This window comes from Macrobrachium nipponense, chromosome 29 (genome assembly GCF_015104395.2).
Source record: "Macrobrachium nipponense isolate FS-2020 chromosome 29, ASM1510439v2, whole genome shotgun sequence".
NCBI classification, from domain to species: domain Eukaryota; kingdom Metazoa; phylum Arthropoda; class Malacostraca; order Decapoda; family Palaemonidae; genus Macrobrachium; species Macrobrachium nipponense.
Window position 1 is genome coordinate 52,301,445 of NC_061092.1, and position 17,500 is coordinate 52,318,944.

The 17,500-nt window shown below is 33.7% G+C and overlaps 1 protein-coding gene across 1 annotated transcript in view; it reads left to right on the forward strand.

Annotated features, from left to right (window-relative positions):
- Window positions 1-10,507, forward strand: part of LOC135206279 (zwei Ig domain protein zig-8-like) — a 47,583-nt gene extending 37,076 nt beyond the window's left edge. The window contains exons 2-8 of the mRNA XM_064237699.1: window positions 1-163; window positions 389-525; window positions 5,495-5,616; window positions 5,789-5,877; window positions 6,556-6,654; window positions 7,478-7,666; window positions 9,805-10,507. The exon at window positions 1-163 is cut by the window's left edge and continues 542 nt beyond it. Of these exons, the coding sequence (XP_064093769.1) occupies window positions 79-163; window positions 389-525; window positions 5,495-5,616; window positions 5,789-5,877; window positions 6,556-6,654; window positions 7,478-7,666; window positions 9,805-9,971 (888 nt within the window). The 5' untranslated portion in view covers window positions 1-78 and the 3' untranslated portion in view covers window positions 9,972-10,507. The remainder of the gene's footprint in view (window positions 164-388; window positions 526-5,494; window positions 5,617-5,788; window positions 5,878-6,555; window positions 6,655-7,477; window positions 7,667-9,804) is intronic.
- The last annotated feature ends 6,993 nt before the right edge of the window (window positions 10,508-17,500 follow it).

The window sequence follows — 17,500 nt, forward strand, 5'->3', positions numbered from 1 at the left end:
TAAAGAAACAGAAATAGCAAAACTCTCTTGTTGATTAACTTCTCCATGTAGGCGTAACTAACTTCCCTTCAAGTGAAGATGTTTGTGAGAGTCGTATGGTTTGCTAATACTATTGCTCTCGTCTACTGCAACGCCATATCTGCGAATATAAGTGAAAATAAAGGTATTGCCGATAAGAGGTTTTCCTAGTATGCATCATTGATGAGGATATGAGTACGATTATCCAATGCAATCACTTTTGTTCTTTTTGCATATGAACATAAACAATAAACATGGAAAGACAGCAAACACTGTCATTGAGAAAGAAGCCAATTATCTATACAGAATTGACATCATTTTTCCTCCCTCGAAATTCTACAGACGTATTTTTTCTTCTCTCTTGTCACAGGTTTCACCCTCGAGCAAGGAATCCCCCACCTGAACACGCAGCCATACTTCTTGCCCGCACCGGCGAACGAGGTCACGACTCTGGAAGGCCAGTCAGCTTATCTCCACTGCAGAGTTGCCCAACTCGGAGATAAGAAGGTACTCCTCCATTTTGTTTTTACTCATTCATTCACTTTGTTTGAGTCTCTCTCTCTCTCTCTCTCTCTCTCTCTCTCTCTCTTTATGGAAGATACGTATGAACATAGACTGCACATGAAATAAAAAAAAGAACCCGGGGGGCTGTTGGGAATTATCTACGCAGGAAATGCGGTTGCGAACTGTGGAAATCCGTTTAAGAAGTGATAATGGTTCAATATAGGTGAAACCAAGTATCAGAGCTCTTTATGATAGTCTAGCCATATGAGAGGAATGGAACATGATGTTCGGTAAGGAGAGTGCATACTTTGGAAGTTTTTCGGGCGGAATGCCGGGGGCGGGGTGTAGGGGGCGGGGGGAGGTGGTTGGTGGTGTTGCGATGAATAGCTGGAAGTCTAACAAGATACTAAGCCTGGAAGAAGCATTGGAAAGAAAAGGTCATGATACCTATGAAGAGTTAGTGGATGGCAAGAAACTGACTGACACAGTTTGTGGAAGGGCTTCTGAACCGTCGGTAGTGTCTAGGTTTATAAAATGATTAATGATATGAAATTTCCTGCTTAGTGGACTCACCATGAATTAGAAGTTAAAATCATATATATATATATATATATATATATATATATATATTATATATATATATATCTATATATATATATATATATATGCTTAAAAAATCACAGTAGATGCACGTGACTTCATAAATAAGCGAATTCCACAGGAAAATGATAGTCAGAAATCCAAGCGCTTTCGTCTTTACTCAGACATTGTCAAGGAGTTAATGAAGTACAATTGGAGAGAAAGGTCTCAGGTACAACACAAGATCAAGAATACCAGATGGTTAATTGTCAAAAGGGTAAAAATTTAAAGAGATAATCCAGGATTATCGGATATCACACGGTCACAAACCTAAACAGATTGACCCTAACCGAAATTACAAAGTTTCTTTACAGTCCAAAACATGTAAAAACTGAATATATTAATTTTGTTGCTATTTATCTACAACTTTTTTCATTATGAAAGCATCAAGTTTAAATAAACCAAGACATAAATTTAGAACATTTCTATTATTTGACTTGATGAAACAAGATTCAATGATATTCCTTTTTACTGTGTCATTACATGGGATTAAGCCTCTTGCTTGACTCCAGTTAATAGGATGGTCTAAATCTCTCATATGTACGAATAATGCATTCGATATTTGCCCAGTTCTCACAGAATATTGATGGTGTTTGAGATGTTGTGAAAGAGATTTACCGGTTTGTTCGTAATAGACTTTATCACACTTTTTACAAGAAATTTCATATATGCAGCCTGGAAGATCTTTAGGAGAATTTTTGATTACTAAACTCTTGACATTAATATTACTGAAAACAACATTTATGTTAAAAAGCTTTAAAATTCAAGGAATATCTAAAAACCTTTCATCATAGGGTAATTTTAAAATGTTATTCTTACTAAATTCAAGTTTGTCTAGTTGAATAAAAAGTTTTTCTAGCTCTTTTCAATGCCACATCTACAAAAGTCCTTGGGTATTTAAGTTTCATCGCAATATCATAAATAGTTTTAATTTCAGCGTCAATAAACTGCGGGCTACAGACACGTAAAGCCCTTAGAAACATGCCAGAAAAAAACAGAGAATTTAACATTTTGATGGTGATTGGAGTAGTAATGAACAAAAGAGGCAATGTTAGTTGATTTTCGAAAGACTGAAAGGGTGAAATTTCTATAATTTCTATGGACAGTTACGTCAAGAAATTGTAATTTGAATTTTCTTGGGTCCCTTACTACGGAAACATATGACTGTTACCCACCCAAGAGACTCAAACAGGAAATCTTCATTCGTGAGTATGCATGCGTTTCTTGACCTTCCAGTCTCAGAGGGGCAAAGAGGAAAGCATTGTGGTGTGTGTGTGTGTGTGTGTGTGTGTATATATATATATATATATATATATATATATATATATATATATATATATATATATATATATATATTATATAATTAATTTCAGCAATTGTGTGGACAAATATGTGGGGGAAACAGTTAGGGGATTAAGGAAGAGAATCCAAGAACACAGGAAGGCAGTACAGTTTAACTCGCAGGGGATAGGTATAACTAGCATTGTTGGGAAAAGGAACATAGGATGCATTTTAAAAACAGTAGGCTTATATACAAAAGCAATAAAATCAGTCTTAGAAGAGTAGTGGGAGGAGCACTCATCAGAGAAATTAAAATGATGGAAGGAAACAAAGATTTCACCTCAGAAGATCCCATAAGCCGAGTTTTGATATTAAAAGAGGCTAAGATTACATCTGACTTAGAGATTAGGTTTTCAGTCCAACAGGATGCCCACAAGGGTTAATCCCATTGACCATCAGCTCAGGATATCAGAGCGATAAGAGGGGATTAACAACTCTCAAGAGAATGAAAACCAGCACAGCCATCACATCAATGACAGCACAGCAAGAAGAAGTTCCAGAAGACTGCTGATCCTTGACCCAGTCTGACAACTCATAAATCTTTTGAGAAAGGGCCACAGATAGGGCCTGAAAGTACTCGAGTGTTGAATAAAAATACTGTGTAAATACCTACAAGTAAACAAGTTATGCGTTATATTGATAAGATTTCCTTCAGTTCTTGTTTTTTGTTAAAAAAACCTAAACAGTTCACCTTATTCAAACTCAAGTATGACCCTCATGAAGCGAGAACTATTCCCTTTTAGTTAATGGGTCAAGCTGTGTACTCTAATGAAATATAAATTTTTCACATTATGAGTTACATGGTTACCTTTTTTGCACCAAAAAGAAGTGACATTTTCAGAAAGGAGTACAAATTAAATTCATTAACTTTTTCACAGTACAAAGACGACTGTATAAAGGAAAAAACAAACACTACACACACACACACAACACACACACACAAAACATAAATAAAAAGAAAATATATATATATATAATATATATTATATATATATATAATATATATATATATTATATATATATATGTGGTTGTGTGTGTGTGTGTGGGTGTGTATTATATGTAGTAATACTATATATATCTAAAATAAATATTTAGTTATATATATATCTTATAATATATAATATTATATATATATATATATATATATATATATATATATATTTATATATATATATATATATATCTATATATATATATATGTGTGTGTGTGTGTGTGTGTGTGTGTGTGTGTGCGTGTTTATACATATAATATATATATATAATATATATATATATATATATATATATATATATATATATATGTGTGTGTGGTGTGTGTGTGGTGTTGGTTGTGTATTTCCTTTATACAGTCGTATATATACATATACTATATATTATATATATATATATATATATTATATATATATATATATATATATATATATATATAACATTTAATTTTTACCTTCATATTTGTGATGTGATATTGTTATGTGCATTCAATATGCACTCTATTGTGATAATGGTATTTTCTTTTGAGGCAAAAAAATATTAATAGATAAATAGATAAATAACTAAATAAATAAATAAATACATTTTTTTAAAACACGGTCTACACGCAACTTGCAATGCCATAGGAATTTCATTTTTTATCAGAATGCGCAGATTGTCATTGGAATAATTAAGATTAATGACGTACTTACTTAAAGCGACTAGTATTTGTTTAATGGAGATCATATTCATTACTGATTGTTTCTTATTGTACCAACTACAGAGACGGAAATGTCGCTAATCTATAATAAGGCGAATATACCTGACTTCCACGATTTCCATTAATTTGGCGTTCATGAAATTTCAAGAATAATTTAATTCATTTTCAGGGCTATATATAATCATTCGAAGGAAGAAATCAAGCTACATAATTTTCTTTTTTATATAATTATCTTAACGATCACGTTTGAAATATACCATTTCTTTCGTAAGTTATTTAACTGATTCATTCAATAACATTGGTGAACTTATGTAATAACATCCTTGGTCATACTTTATGAATGCTTCCAAACCTTACATCAATAAAATATTCAGCGAAATGTATAGATACTGACTGTTAATTATACATTCAAAAGAAAATAAGTTTTCTGTTTTAATTTACAACAGCTATTTGATATTTGACAAACACATTTACTGAAATCTATGGAGCGAGGGTGTTTACTCTGCTCAGCAAAGCTTAGGATACTGAGGCAGTCTTCACCGAAGGATGTTTGCAGTTCCTGTAAGGAAGTGATTCGGGGCAGGTTGACGCTGACTGTTGAAAGCAGATGGTCCTGAGATTCAATATTGAGTAAGGCACTTTTCAAAACATTCTTCTAAATACAAAATAATTCATGAATACTTCTTATTAAATCCCTCTGCTTGCTGTTTTAATATTACCCAACAAAAACACTATTTCAATTACTAAAAAGGCTCAGACTTGTATGTGACATCCCTCTTACATTTACACATTTACAAGAGTACTTGGAAGATCTAACGACCTTTTCGGGGTCTGCGAGGACCATGGTAACTTGCTTTCTCCCAATGACTCACGATCTCGGCTACCTCTAATGCCTCGAGTGCATCCACATTGATTGAAGTTTTGCTAATTAGTTTCACTTTAGTTTGAGTATATCTTTCGAGATATACAAAAATCGGTCTTTTCTATTTATTTCAGCAAAATTTCAATTGATGTCCTAGCAAATTTATTGCAACAGTATTGTTGCGCAGACATAGTAGTCACGAAACTTACGGAAATTTAACTTCCTTATGGTTATACCTTCATCCTGCATAGTATCATTTAGAAGAAGGAAGTAAATGCGTCATTGCTTCAAAGAAATTATGTACACAAATCCTCTCTGCACACTATTTCTCCTCTGTTACATAGGGGCATTGTAATCATTGGAAATTTCATTAACTTGTGTTTTATTTAATAGATATATTAAAAAACTTATATTACTAACGGTGATAATATGTCCACAGGTATCGTGGATCAGGACCAGAGATCTTCATGTCCTCACGTCTGGACTTCATACATTCGCCTCAGACCAGCGCTTCATTGCACTCCACGCCCATCGCTCAGAAAACTGGACTTTACAAATTAGGTGAGAACGCAAAACACATACTGGAGAGAGAGAGAGAGAGAGAGAGAGAGAGAGAGAGAGAGAGAGAGAGAGAGAGAGCGCTACTGCAGAAAGTATTTTTATTTTATTGGAGAACACTAATTTTAATAGAGAGGAATAACGTAATGTTCTCATAATCTCTATTTTCTTGCAGATTCAGCCAAACGAGAGACTCAGGAGAATACCAGTGTCAAGTCAACACAGAGCCAAAATTATCAATGAGATATTATCTTCGAGTTCAAGGTAATGGTGATTGTGCTTGGCATCGCTTTAGGACTTGTTCAGGTCGGAAAAACAGAATCTTTTTCTGTACATTACTACTATATGCCGTTTATTTTATTAACATCGTTATTCTCCGCATGTAAATATGCACAATTTTAAGGATTTTCAGGTATTCCTAAAATGTTATAGCAACATGAAAATGTAATGTAAATTAACAGTAAAACGCCTGTGTACTGTAAAGTTTGGTCCAGCATCTCTAGTTAAATTTTGCCTCTATCTAGAACATTAAACTTGCAGATTGGTACTAACGGTCATATAACTAAACTGAAGTTACGGACAATTTATTAGAAACTAATATACTTCATTTAATAGAGAAGTTTAACAATGTTCATAGGTGTTCTCTCAATAACCAAGCAAATAGATTTAAAGTTTGATCTCATTACACTTAATGAGTATATGATAGAAATGCAGACAAAAATTGTACAGGATACTGACATCATTTCTTAACGTATTGTGCACTCACTAACCCACAAAATAGATTACATCTTATGTTAAACCTTAACACATTTTATTCAGAAACAAAGAAAGCTACTAATTCTACTTTGTAATGAATCGGATAAATTATACAATATGTCACCTTTATCAGCCATTTTTCCCCATTAGGAGTTCATGAACCATAAACGTGACTTTCTTCTTCAGAAGCAGCTACTGTGGTAGAGGGATCTGATCAGCGGTATGTGAGGGCTGGCAGCACAATTCAGCTCTCCTGCAAAGCTCCTTTTGCATGGCAACCACCAGGTCAGTGCCTTGAATTAGCTTGGCAGAATTGAATCATTGGAAACTGACCTTTATTGAATTTCTGGACATTATAAACCTTTAATAATACTCGCGCAACGAAATATTGTCTCAGCGAAGTAGTCTTACTGAGCCCACACGTACAAACAATAGATCAACCTTTGAACGTTTTATAGTCTACTACTAGTGATACTATTATCTCTGGATAGATGTTTCTGATGTTTCCAGCGAAAATCCATTTCATAATATGACTTTTTCCAAAAGATAATGAAGTGTCATCTTGAATATCAACCTCATGCTTAATCATTTTATGTCCTATTAACTTATTTAGGATATTGAAACTAGAATGAGAAAGACACCACAGCAGCAGTGTAAAGGTAACAGTCAGAGGTCAACTAATTTCATTTTTGAGAAAAAAAGTTCATTTTCATGAACAATAAAAGTTAATTGAACGGTTTATTGCTTTTATAATATAAAAATGTAATTGCATGAAACATTCCTTAAATATCCTTACGTATTTTTAAACATCAGATTTCTTTGCCTTGATCAAAATACTTTGACAGCTGAGGGTCAATAATAAGAATTGCAACAAATTCAAAACTCTCTTCCACATAGATATATGAATAGGCATATCTTTTCAATAGGCGAAAAACAAGGTTGCATTTTATAAGATCCTTCTGTTTTTAATAACTGCAAATATGTCTGCATAAAATCTAAAAGATTTCCCCTCACTATCTAGATGAAAGATCTCTCCTTCGGTTAGAATCAGGAATCCATCACTGCTCTCTGCAATATAATAGGTCATTTCATTTCCTGTTTCCACCAGGTCTCCTTTATTGGTACCATGACACGGAAATCCTTCATCACAAGGGAAGGATTTCCATAGACACGCATCTCGGCAATGAGACCTACAGTCATCTCGTTATTGAAAAAGCCCAAATCAGCGACTCTGGAAACTACACTTGCTGGCCGACCAAATTTCTGCCGGCGTCTGTGATGGTTCACGTGTTACCCGGTAAGAGAGCTTGAAGTTCTATTTGCTTGTATCGTCTATATACCAAATAAACTTATATAATTTTGCATTGATTGCAGGACTCTTCAATTCCTGTGTATCTTATTTAATCTTCTTTCCTTCTCTTTACTTCATCGGTTTCATCCAATTTCAAACAAATATTCATCGCTCTATCTTCTTGATCTCAATTTACTTCTTCTTCAAGTTCACTTTCTTTTATAGTGCTAGTAAACTGTTTACCTTGTCTGGAACATTATTTAGTATCACCAACGCTTCTCTCATCCCAGATAAGAACTGCTATATCCTTTTTTTATGTTGCTGTTTCTCTTCCCTCAGTCTTGTGAACATTAAACAAGCACCTTAAAGTGTCATAACTATTCCTGAAACTTATTTTCAAAGTAAACAGCCTTTCTTCTGGTTACTGTCTTTCTTCTGGTTACTGTTCATACGGAAGTATTATCTTTTAAAGCTTCTTATTACTCATAGAAAACAATCTTCTGCTAAATGATTCTCAATAAAACGACATTTCACCTCAGTCTACAGGTACAGATTTTTATTTTATTTTGTTATCTAGTGATTTCCCCTCACCAATCAATCAGTATAAAAGTTTTCAGTTCCGACGAAGAGCTTCCTTGTCTAGTTATAATTTCATATATCGAACCTTTTATGTGTATCACCTTCTATACATCTTTCTAGGAAAATGGAAGATTACCACTCAGACTATAATACTTCAAAAGCCCATTACTGTGTCATTTACCTTTGGTATAGAGTGGCATTGTAAGGAAATTAGCAATGACATTTCTTTTTTATGTTACATAGACAGCAGTTCAAGTAATATTAATTTAGTTAAGAAAAACAATAAATATACAATTGCCAACTTGTTATCGCTAAGACTTTCTGTTGAAACTTAGTGTGAATGTCCTGTTGTTCTCCAGTAATATATTATGAATGCCTTGGGGCTATCATGAAAATAAAACCATAAATGTCTTAATGCATCATATTTTTAAGGCTTTCCAAATTTTGTACAGAGCTATACTTAACTACGTATTTTCTATATTACTTTTTATAATTGAAAAGTTTATATCAATCCTACAGAAATAACATACCGAAATCCCATTGTGAGTATTCACTTGGTTTAAGAGATATATATATATATATATATATATATATATATATATATATATATATATATATATATATATATATATATATATATATATATTCAAAGTTCGCTCAATTTGACTTTTGTTTCGAGTCAGTCTATATATCCCTAATATAATTTAGACGAAAACAGATTCTGTAAAGTGTTCCAACGAAAACTCACAAAGAAGCAGAGAAGGTGACTTAGTCATGTGTTGCAGTTTCTGAGTCAACTTTGAGCTGAATAACACTGAGTGAGGAACAACTTCTGATGTTCAGTTGGATCCAAGCAAGTCATTTGAAAGTCTGTGTATCCGAAGTTTTGTTGACCGTTTCTGGTGTGATCTCTCATACTCGGAAATGTGGAAGGTGAAATATTTTCACAAAGGGCTTCGAAACGGTCTCTTCCGTGTGGAAAATGCATTGTTTCTCTCAAAGGGAGACCTGCTGTGTTGTCTTCTTTTTTAAAAGCTGTCCATTGAACTTGTTGATTTTTAATCATATTTTTTTTCCAGTTCGGCAATTAACTGACCAAGAAATCCATTTTCTTGTGACAGTAATGTCTCACGAAAATAATGGATATTTCATTCCCTTCAGTAAGTCTCAGCTGATCAACTCCAATTATAGATTAATTTCATTTATGTCTAATATCTGGTTGGACTGGTTGAAAAGAGTATCGGATTGTAAGAAAACTGATGAGAATAATAATGTCGAGGTGGCATTTATGTATGTATATTATATATATATATATATATATATATATATATATCTATATATATATATATATATATATATATATATATATATATATATATATATAGGTTAGAGGGGAAAGGTTCCTTGTATTCCCGTGGTTAGAATGCGACAACGTCAACAAGATAATAATACGATATAAACATTCAAATTTAATTTTAGAAAAGATAAAGTTTAAATTTCATTATCTTATTTTGTTCACATGCTTAGTAAATATTTAAAAGTAAAACGGACTTTTCCTGATACAGATGAAAATGCAGCCGCCAAGTCACTGGGCGTCAGCAACAACATCGGAGGACCTTCCGCCTCGAAGGATCTCACGACGTCAGCAGCGACGCCCGTGACGTCACCATTGATGCTTTTGCTCGTGTTCCTTTACCTGTCCTCGGTGCTGCAGCTGCTGCCGAACAGATAGCTCCACCAGCTGGAGTTCACCTTTTCTGGAATTTCAGTTTACTTCGCCCGTCATCTCATTTCACACCTCCTGGACCGGATCATTTCAGAGACGTTTTGCCGCGAAACTTTCATCAGACAGTAACAGGACTGATGCAATCAATTTACTGATAAATTTGTGTATCGTGTTTAATAAAATATATCTAAATGTGACCCTTCCTCTCATTCATTAGGTCAATGACCTGTATAATGTGTATTTTATGTCTGCATTTTTCTGTATCTTCGGAGAGATGAGTGTACTCTTATAATGCCTTATATCCTTCCGTTTTTTTTCCCTAGAATGTGGTATATGGTTGTTGTGCCAATGGTTCTACCCTGTGGGTAGCCATTTGAGCTTACATAGGCACTAATCCAAGTACTTACCAAACACAGTTTTGATTTGACATTCTTATCAGCCCTGGCAGATCATCATGTAAAATTATCTGTTAAACTGAGTTATGAGGTATAACTATGAAATCTGTCAGATACTGCGTGTAAGTCATGAACTGGAGGTTTAGCTAGTTTGATCATTACTTCAAATATTTTACTACATGTTATGGAATTTGTACGTTTCTCTGTATCATCTAAATAATTTAATTTTGTTTTTCTTCTAAAACCTTTTGGATATAACAATATCTTTGCGGAGATCGTGTTTGCTAGGGCATCTATGACAGTTTCATAGTGGAAGATAATCTTCAACTTAAAAAAAAAAATAATGAAGCATACGGATTATTCAGAAAGTTTTTGGCCACACCCAGAAAGAACCACAGAAGAAAGAATTCGCCTGTGTTACTTTTCAACATAGTCTACCTTAACGTCGATGTCCTAGATCAACCTATGTTGAGCAAAGAAATCTATCGACGAACTAATCAGGTCCCTGGGTCTCTAAATACTCTTCCACAATATAGATTTATTATTTATTCAAGTTTAGAAACTACAATTAAAACAGCAGTAGATCGGATGAATTTTCGCTTATCCAAACGACAAATGCATACTGTGAAAAGGAAATTGTATTATAACTGTGGTGTAATAAATTGCAGCTTTCCTCTTTCTTTCGTCTTGACTGCTATTTGCAGGAGTACGAACCTTAAAATTTTTTTCAGTAGTATAACATGGAATCATCCTTAAAATCCCAAACAGAGAGGCCATATCCTTTACAAGAGGCACCACTCCTGTGAACTTTTTTTTCATGAGTTGGAGAACTGTTTGATTTAGGTTCAAAGTGTTTAAATAATTTCTTATTATAATTTATAGAAGTTTTTTTTTGCAGTAAACTGTTCATTAATGAAAAAATCCTTTAATTTTAATTCTGGTTTGAAGTCATAGTGTTATCGATATTTTTGGCAACTATTTTACAGATAGATAGGTAGAGCATCCTCTGAGTATCAGTATGAACAGCTTGTACAGAGCACAAACGCGACCCATTTCATCTACTTGCTCCTTAATGGGTGACATTTTGGTCATCTAGACCGTGAGTTTCTTTTTAGGATTTGCCTCTCCTTGGAAAATCTGCTAAAACAATGCCGGTTTGTCGTATCTCTTAGAACACCTATTCCGGACTAGTACAAATTTGCAAAACTTTATGACATTACTTAATAGTAAAACAGACAGGAATGTCCTCACTACCAGTACTGTCCTTGTCTTCTTTTGTGGATAATTAATCGTGGTGCACCGTAATTTTTGTTCTAATTAAGGTTTTCTCACAATTAGTAACTTTTAAATGTTAACACCTGCTATGCAATAAGTGTAAACACATGCGGTCTGCCTGCAGTCATTTAGGTACTTGCACTATGAAGTAACGCCAAAGAGCTTTAGTTTCTATACATCTTTTCTGGGAAGCTAGCTAATAAGAGCAAATATATAAGAAAGCAAAAGCGCTGACATTTGTTAGCTTATTTGGCTAAATATGAAGGCCTCTCTCCAATCACGACGAAAGATAAAGACAGACTTTGGAAAATATAAGAGCTCTCGACCGTACGAATATTACTACTACTATATGAGAAGTTGGATTTAGTCTCAAAACATATTTACAAACTATAATATGCCTAATTATTTATTATGACTTTGGAATAATTTCTGTTCAGTAAGGAGGAATCAATTACGTTTTTAACATTACATAATAATATTTTTTTTTTATTTTTGCTATTAATCTTTACAAATATATTTTGAGTTACAGATAGACATAAAAGATCTGGAATAAGTTTCTTTAAATTGAAGTCGCTTTTGTCAACATTCGTATATCTTTTTTTCCACTTACATATACATCAAGATCAAAATGCTCATAAATAAAAATTCATATGTTGCAACCATATATTTCAGAGACTACTTTGTCCCTCTCCCTTGTGGTTTAGGCGTCGTTAGCCACTGACTGCATCGCTTGTGACAAGCGTACTCTCGGTTACAGCTCCCTGAAAAGAGGCCTGAGGATATACTCGTCGGTGTGATCCGATTTCCAATGTCCTCCTGATAGTAGATTCATATTGTTGGTTTAATTAATGAAAGCGGATTACAGCATCTTCCTTTTATGCAGACAGCTACTCCTGAAAACTACATTCAAACCAAAATGACTACGAACAAGTACGTTTTCGACGTAGCCGCTTTCCCCATATTTGATTCATAAACCTTGTACCGAAGTTGGGATGGGGTGTAGATATGGAAGAAACGCCCCCATATCCTCCTTAAACCATTTCGAAAAGGGTAAATGCCTTGACACTATTGTTTTACGTTTCTTACACTTAAGTCGCAAAAGGAGTGAAAGAACTAAGATTTGATGAGAAGTAAGGATGTTATATAGTAAAAAAAAAATTCTTCAGTAAATGAAGATTTGAAATCATACATTTAACTGTTTTGATAACGGGTTAGGCTAAGAACGATTTTGTTTCTAATCATCTAAATGAATGATAAAAATACCCAGTATCTAGTCCAGACTCACTAATGAAATAAAAGATACAACGTAAAGAAAAAAATTACTAGCATTGGCTCCTCAAAGATTATAAATGAAGTCGGCCCTGTGCCGAGCGGTCTCTCTCTTCTGGAAAGCCCTTGAGAGTTTTAAGTGGGATTTAAAGAACCCCGAATCGAAGGATGCAAATCAGCTATAGTCGGATTATAGAATTGAATTGAATATCGAATGAAGGCCAAAGGCCAAGTACTGAGACTTAAGAGGTCATCCAGCTCTGAAACTGAAATTTAGAGTAAAAAAGTTTGAAAGGTGTAACAGGAGGAAAATGTCGCAGTTTCACTATGAATCAATTATTAAGAGAGGGTGAAAGTGAGATGAAGAAAGAGGATATGAGAAGAGATTCAGTAAAAGCCACGAAAGCAGTTGCAGCGCGTAACAAATACATACGTCAATTGTTGATTGTTAAGAAAACTTAGAAAAGGTAGATTTAGTGATATTTCTGTCAACGATGTTGCCCCAAAAAAATGATGTCACTTGACTTTTTCCAGTCATACAGTGGTTAAAATCATTCATGTACACAAATAAAACACTTGTTAATTGACATATATGAACCGCATAACAATGATTTTTTTGAGATAGCAATCCAGTTCTTTACCAGTTAGACCTAGATATTTGTTCCTGCACCCAGCACAAGGAATCGTGTAAATGCAAACACTAATTTGTTTTTGGAAGTTACGAACAATGACATTTTTAAGTGTCCCGTAATTTATTTTGAAAGTTTTCAGTAATTTTCGAGCAAAAGGAAGATTTACTTTATGCAGCAGTGTCAACATATTTTCTCACACAAAAAGGCCCCTGTTGTTACTGGGATAAAAAAAAAATTTGTCTTTAGCTCCCTGCAGAGATTTGTCAAATAAAAACTTTTAGTATTCAACGTAATTCCTATGACATAAATTTCGGACTAATAATCCTTAGTGCCCTTATAAACTTGCTCCAAAAAACTGATTTTTACATTTACATGGTAATTTGAATAATCGTGTATATAGGAACAGGTATTGGTAGACTGTCTGTAAACATCAAACACAAAGCGTCCATCCCTTCTATGAACAAAAGCATCCAAAACTGTACTACAAAATTATTTATTCTTCAACTGTGAATTTAATAGAAGGTACCAAATGATTCAACTTGTCTAGACAACTGTAATAAGTTTCGCACTGGACCCAACACAGAATGTCATCAACGTATCGAAACTATATATAGGTTGCTAAGCACTGGTGAAGGGGGATTTTCAATAGCCATTCCCAACTTCTGAAAGTAATAATTTTTTTTAAAAACAAATGTAAAATCCTCAACAAATAATTTTATCAGTTCTAAAATTTTGTCAAAAGATAAAGGTAAGATATGCTTTGGTAATTCGTCAGCTTTATAAACAGGTCAGTAAATCATCAACTTGGACATTTGTAGATAAAGAGGTTGCATCAAAACTGATCATTTTAAAGTCGTGACTTATGCGAGCAGCTTTTTATAGAAAATCCGTATTATTCTTCATATGAGAACTCGACCTAACCATTCAGATAGTTTACATACGTAGGAAGCCACTAGTCGAACTGATTATTGGGCGGACAGGATTATTACATTTGTGTTTTAATAAGACCATACATATAGGGTTAAGTAGCACATTGCGAGGGAAACGGTTTGGTTAGCGTATCCTTCATTTTAAGACACTTTAATTTCTTATTAAATTTACTATTAAACAGTTGCCAGGGAATTTATTCGTAGTTCCAAATAAGTTATATAATCTGACAATAGATTGCACATTTTTCTAACACACCTATCTTATCCATTATTACCAGAACTAGGGATTTATCAGCCTTCGTAATATGCGGATTATTATCATAATTTGAAGTCATTATAACACTTGATAAAACGTGTAGGAACACTAGTTGGTATTCGTTTCGACATGGCCCCTTAAACAATACCTTTCCAAATATTAGCTCTAATATTCGTGTCCAGATTATTAAGGGAGTTGGCAACATTTACGTAATCAATGTTTTCTGTTGAAAACGAAAAGCTTAAACCGTAACCTAGAGCACTTGAGACATTTTCCTGTAATGGTCTACTTAAAACTATCACAAAATCGATGTTAACAGGGTTATTCCAATAACTGTTTCGACTGAACCCTTCAGTTTTCTTTCTAGTCTGTTATTTACTCTGCGTATTGTAGTTCTCGGCTTCCTTTAGCGATAGTTCATAAGTGTGATTCCAGTCTACAGGGATGAGCATATGAAAACGGCTTCGTTTTCCACTGAAACTTTGAAATGCTTCTTGAACATCATTTTCGCAATTTCAATATATTTCTGCAAGATTAAACGTAGATAGTCATCACAAAGTGGGTCAGCTAATTTTGTAATACTAAATCACTTTTGGAAGATTCTTTGTAAAATACATAACTTAGATATAAGTATACAATACCTTTTCTAAAAGGTGGCGTTAATAAAACATTCGACGTTTGAACCAATACTTCCTTGAATCCGTATAAATACATACGGTTAAAACTATCAAAGTTTCCACACGATTCCTAAAGACTTATCGAAATCCCTTCAAAAACAGGAATAAACGTAACAAAACGCCTATTTTGAGCTGGTTGAAACAGATTTTAAAATGTGGGGATGATTAAACAGGAAGTGCGATGATCAAAGAAGTAGGGCTTAAGTTTACTATCTCAGGCAATAGGAAGTACTACCAATATAACATTCCTACCTTTTAGATCTTAAAAAATAAATTTCTAAATTATATTTTTGTCTCTTTCCTTTGACGAAGGTTTTAGTAAAGTGAATTTTAATCTTACCTGGAATTCAATCGTATTAATTTTAAGCTCACTCGTGGATCTGTTAATCCTTGGAGCTTACATCATTTTATGAACCTACACAGTAAATATGCATGCAATTCGAAAAATATGATGTCCAATTTTTATTTCTAACAAGAACGAACCGGTGGAATCTTTCCAAGAAGGGGTATGAAAAAGTAACGGACTCAATGGGTAAATAAATTCTACTATCATTTCTAATTCAGTGCAGCATTTATGGGAGAATTGCCAGTATGTGTCAAATATATTTTGATCTGAATAAATTCGCAGTTATGTGTATAGCAAATAATTCAGCACGAACTCTTGTCATTTTACTTGTAAAAGGTATTGAATATGACAATAAGCTCATCGTTTGGTAGCCAATGTTATTTATTTATTTATTTATTTATTTACATTATTGAGTTACTGCACTATGTAGCTATATTATCGGTTCAGGTTTTGACTTATCTGTTTCTTCTCTCTTTGGAAGGGAGGTAAATTACGTTATTGACTATAAATGTACTTTGTTACTTTTACGAAGTTCAAAGAACGTAATGAAGGTTTTACGATTTTTTTCTGCCAATTGAGCTTTTAATACACATACCTAAAATTCGCCTCACTGGTAATTGAACTCTTCTCTACAGCTGGGTGATTCCCTACAGCCATTTGGGATCAACAGTATTGGTCTTGATAATTATTATTAATCTAATTAACCAATTAACTGACACTGGTTCCAATAGTAATCTTCATTCAATTGCAGCTTCATTATTTTTAAAATGCCGTATTTAATGAGAACTTTCTTTTTGTCTTATTTCTGCAAAACAATGAAGTTTGACAACTGCCCACAGCTGTTGTTGCGCAAAGCTGGCCTGGTTCTGTGTTGAAAATTCAGAGAAGCTTTCCATATAAGAAAAAATTTCGTTTTTATGAAACTTGTGAAAATCATTGGAATATTTTGTGCCTCTCATAAAAGCAAGTTCATAAGATTTTGCCTCCTGAGTTATTTTATAACCTTTGCCAACACTGCCTGGAGATGACCGTGTTTCCACTTGTGTCTGTGCGTCTGTTAATGTAAGTTGTGATGACACGAACCAAACAAGGAAAGAAAGGCTAAATGACTGAAAAGTTCCAGGCCGTGATTCAGTTCATTACCAGTTACGTATTCGGTTTCGGTAATTACATTTTGTTGGGTGAATGGCTGAAGTATTTTCCTTATAATAAGAGTGCAATTATATTTTTCTTCCTCTTTCTCTCTCTCTCTCTCTCTCTCTCTCTCTCTCTCTCTCTCTCGCATAGAAGCAATCATGGTAAAAACTATCACATGAGTAGTAGAGCAACTTTGTTTAATGTATTGTTCGTTTAAAAAAAAGCTGGCATTAGCCAAACATGAGCTCTTGCTTCTGGAACAGTCTGTAATAAGGGCTTATAAAATTGCAGATTAATAGAATATAAAGAAATACTTTTGTTATGACAACAACGCCGAGGGAAAATGTTTAAAGAAAGGAATTTGACAATGTCAGAAGGGTTTTTTGAAAATAATACATTTCTATAAAAACCGTATTAAACAAAAATAGTAAAGTGTGAGTCATGTCTCGGTCAGCAGATGTCCATGGCGGGCTAGTGAGTAAAGGAAACTGAAAATGGCAGAGAGTATCTTTTCAGTGACCAGTAATTTTCATCACTAAAATTCAGTCTTTGATAGAAATAGTTGATAGAAACACTTATCTATAATACAAAAGACACCTGCACTTTAAATTTGAAGGCA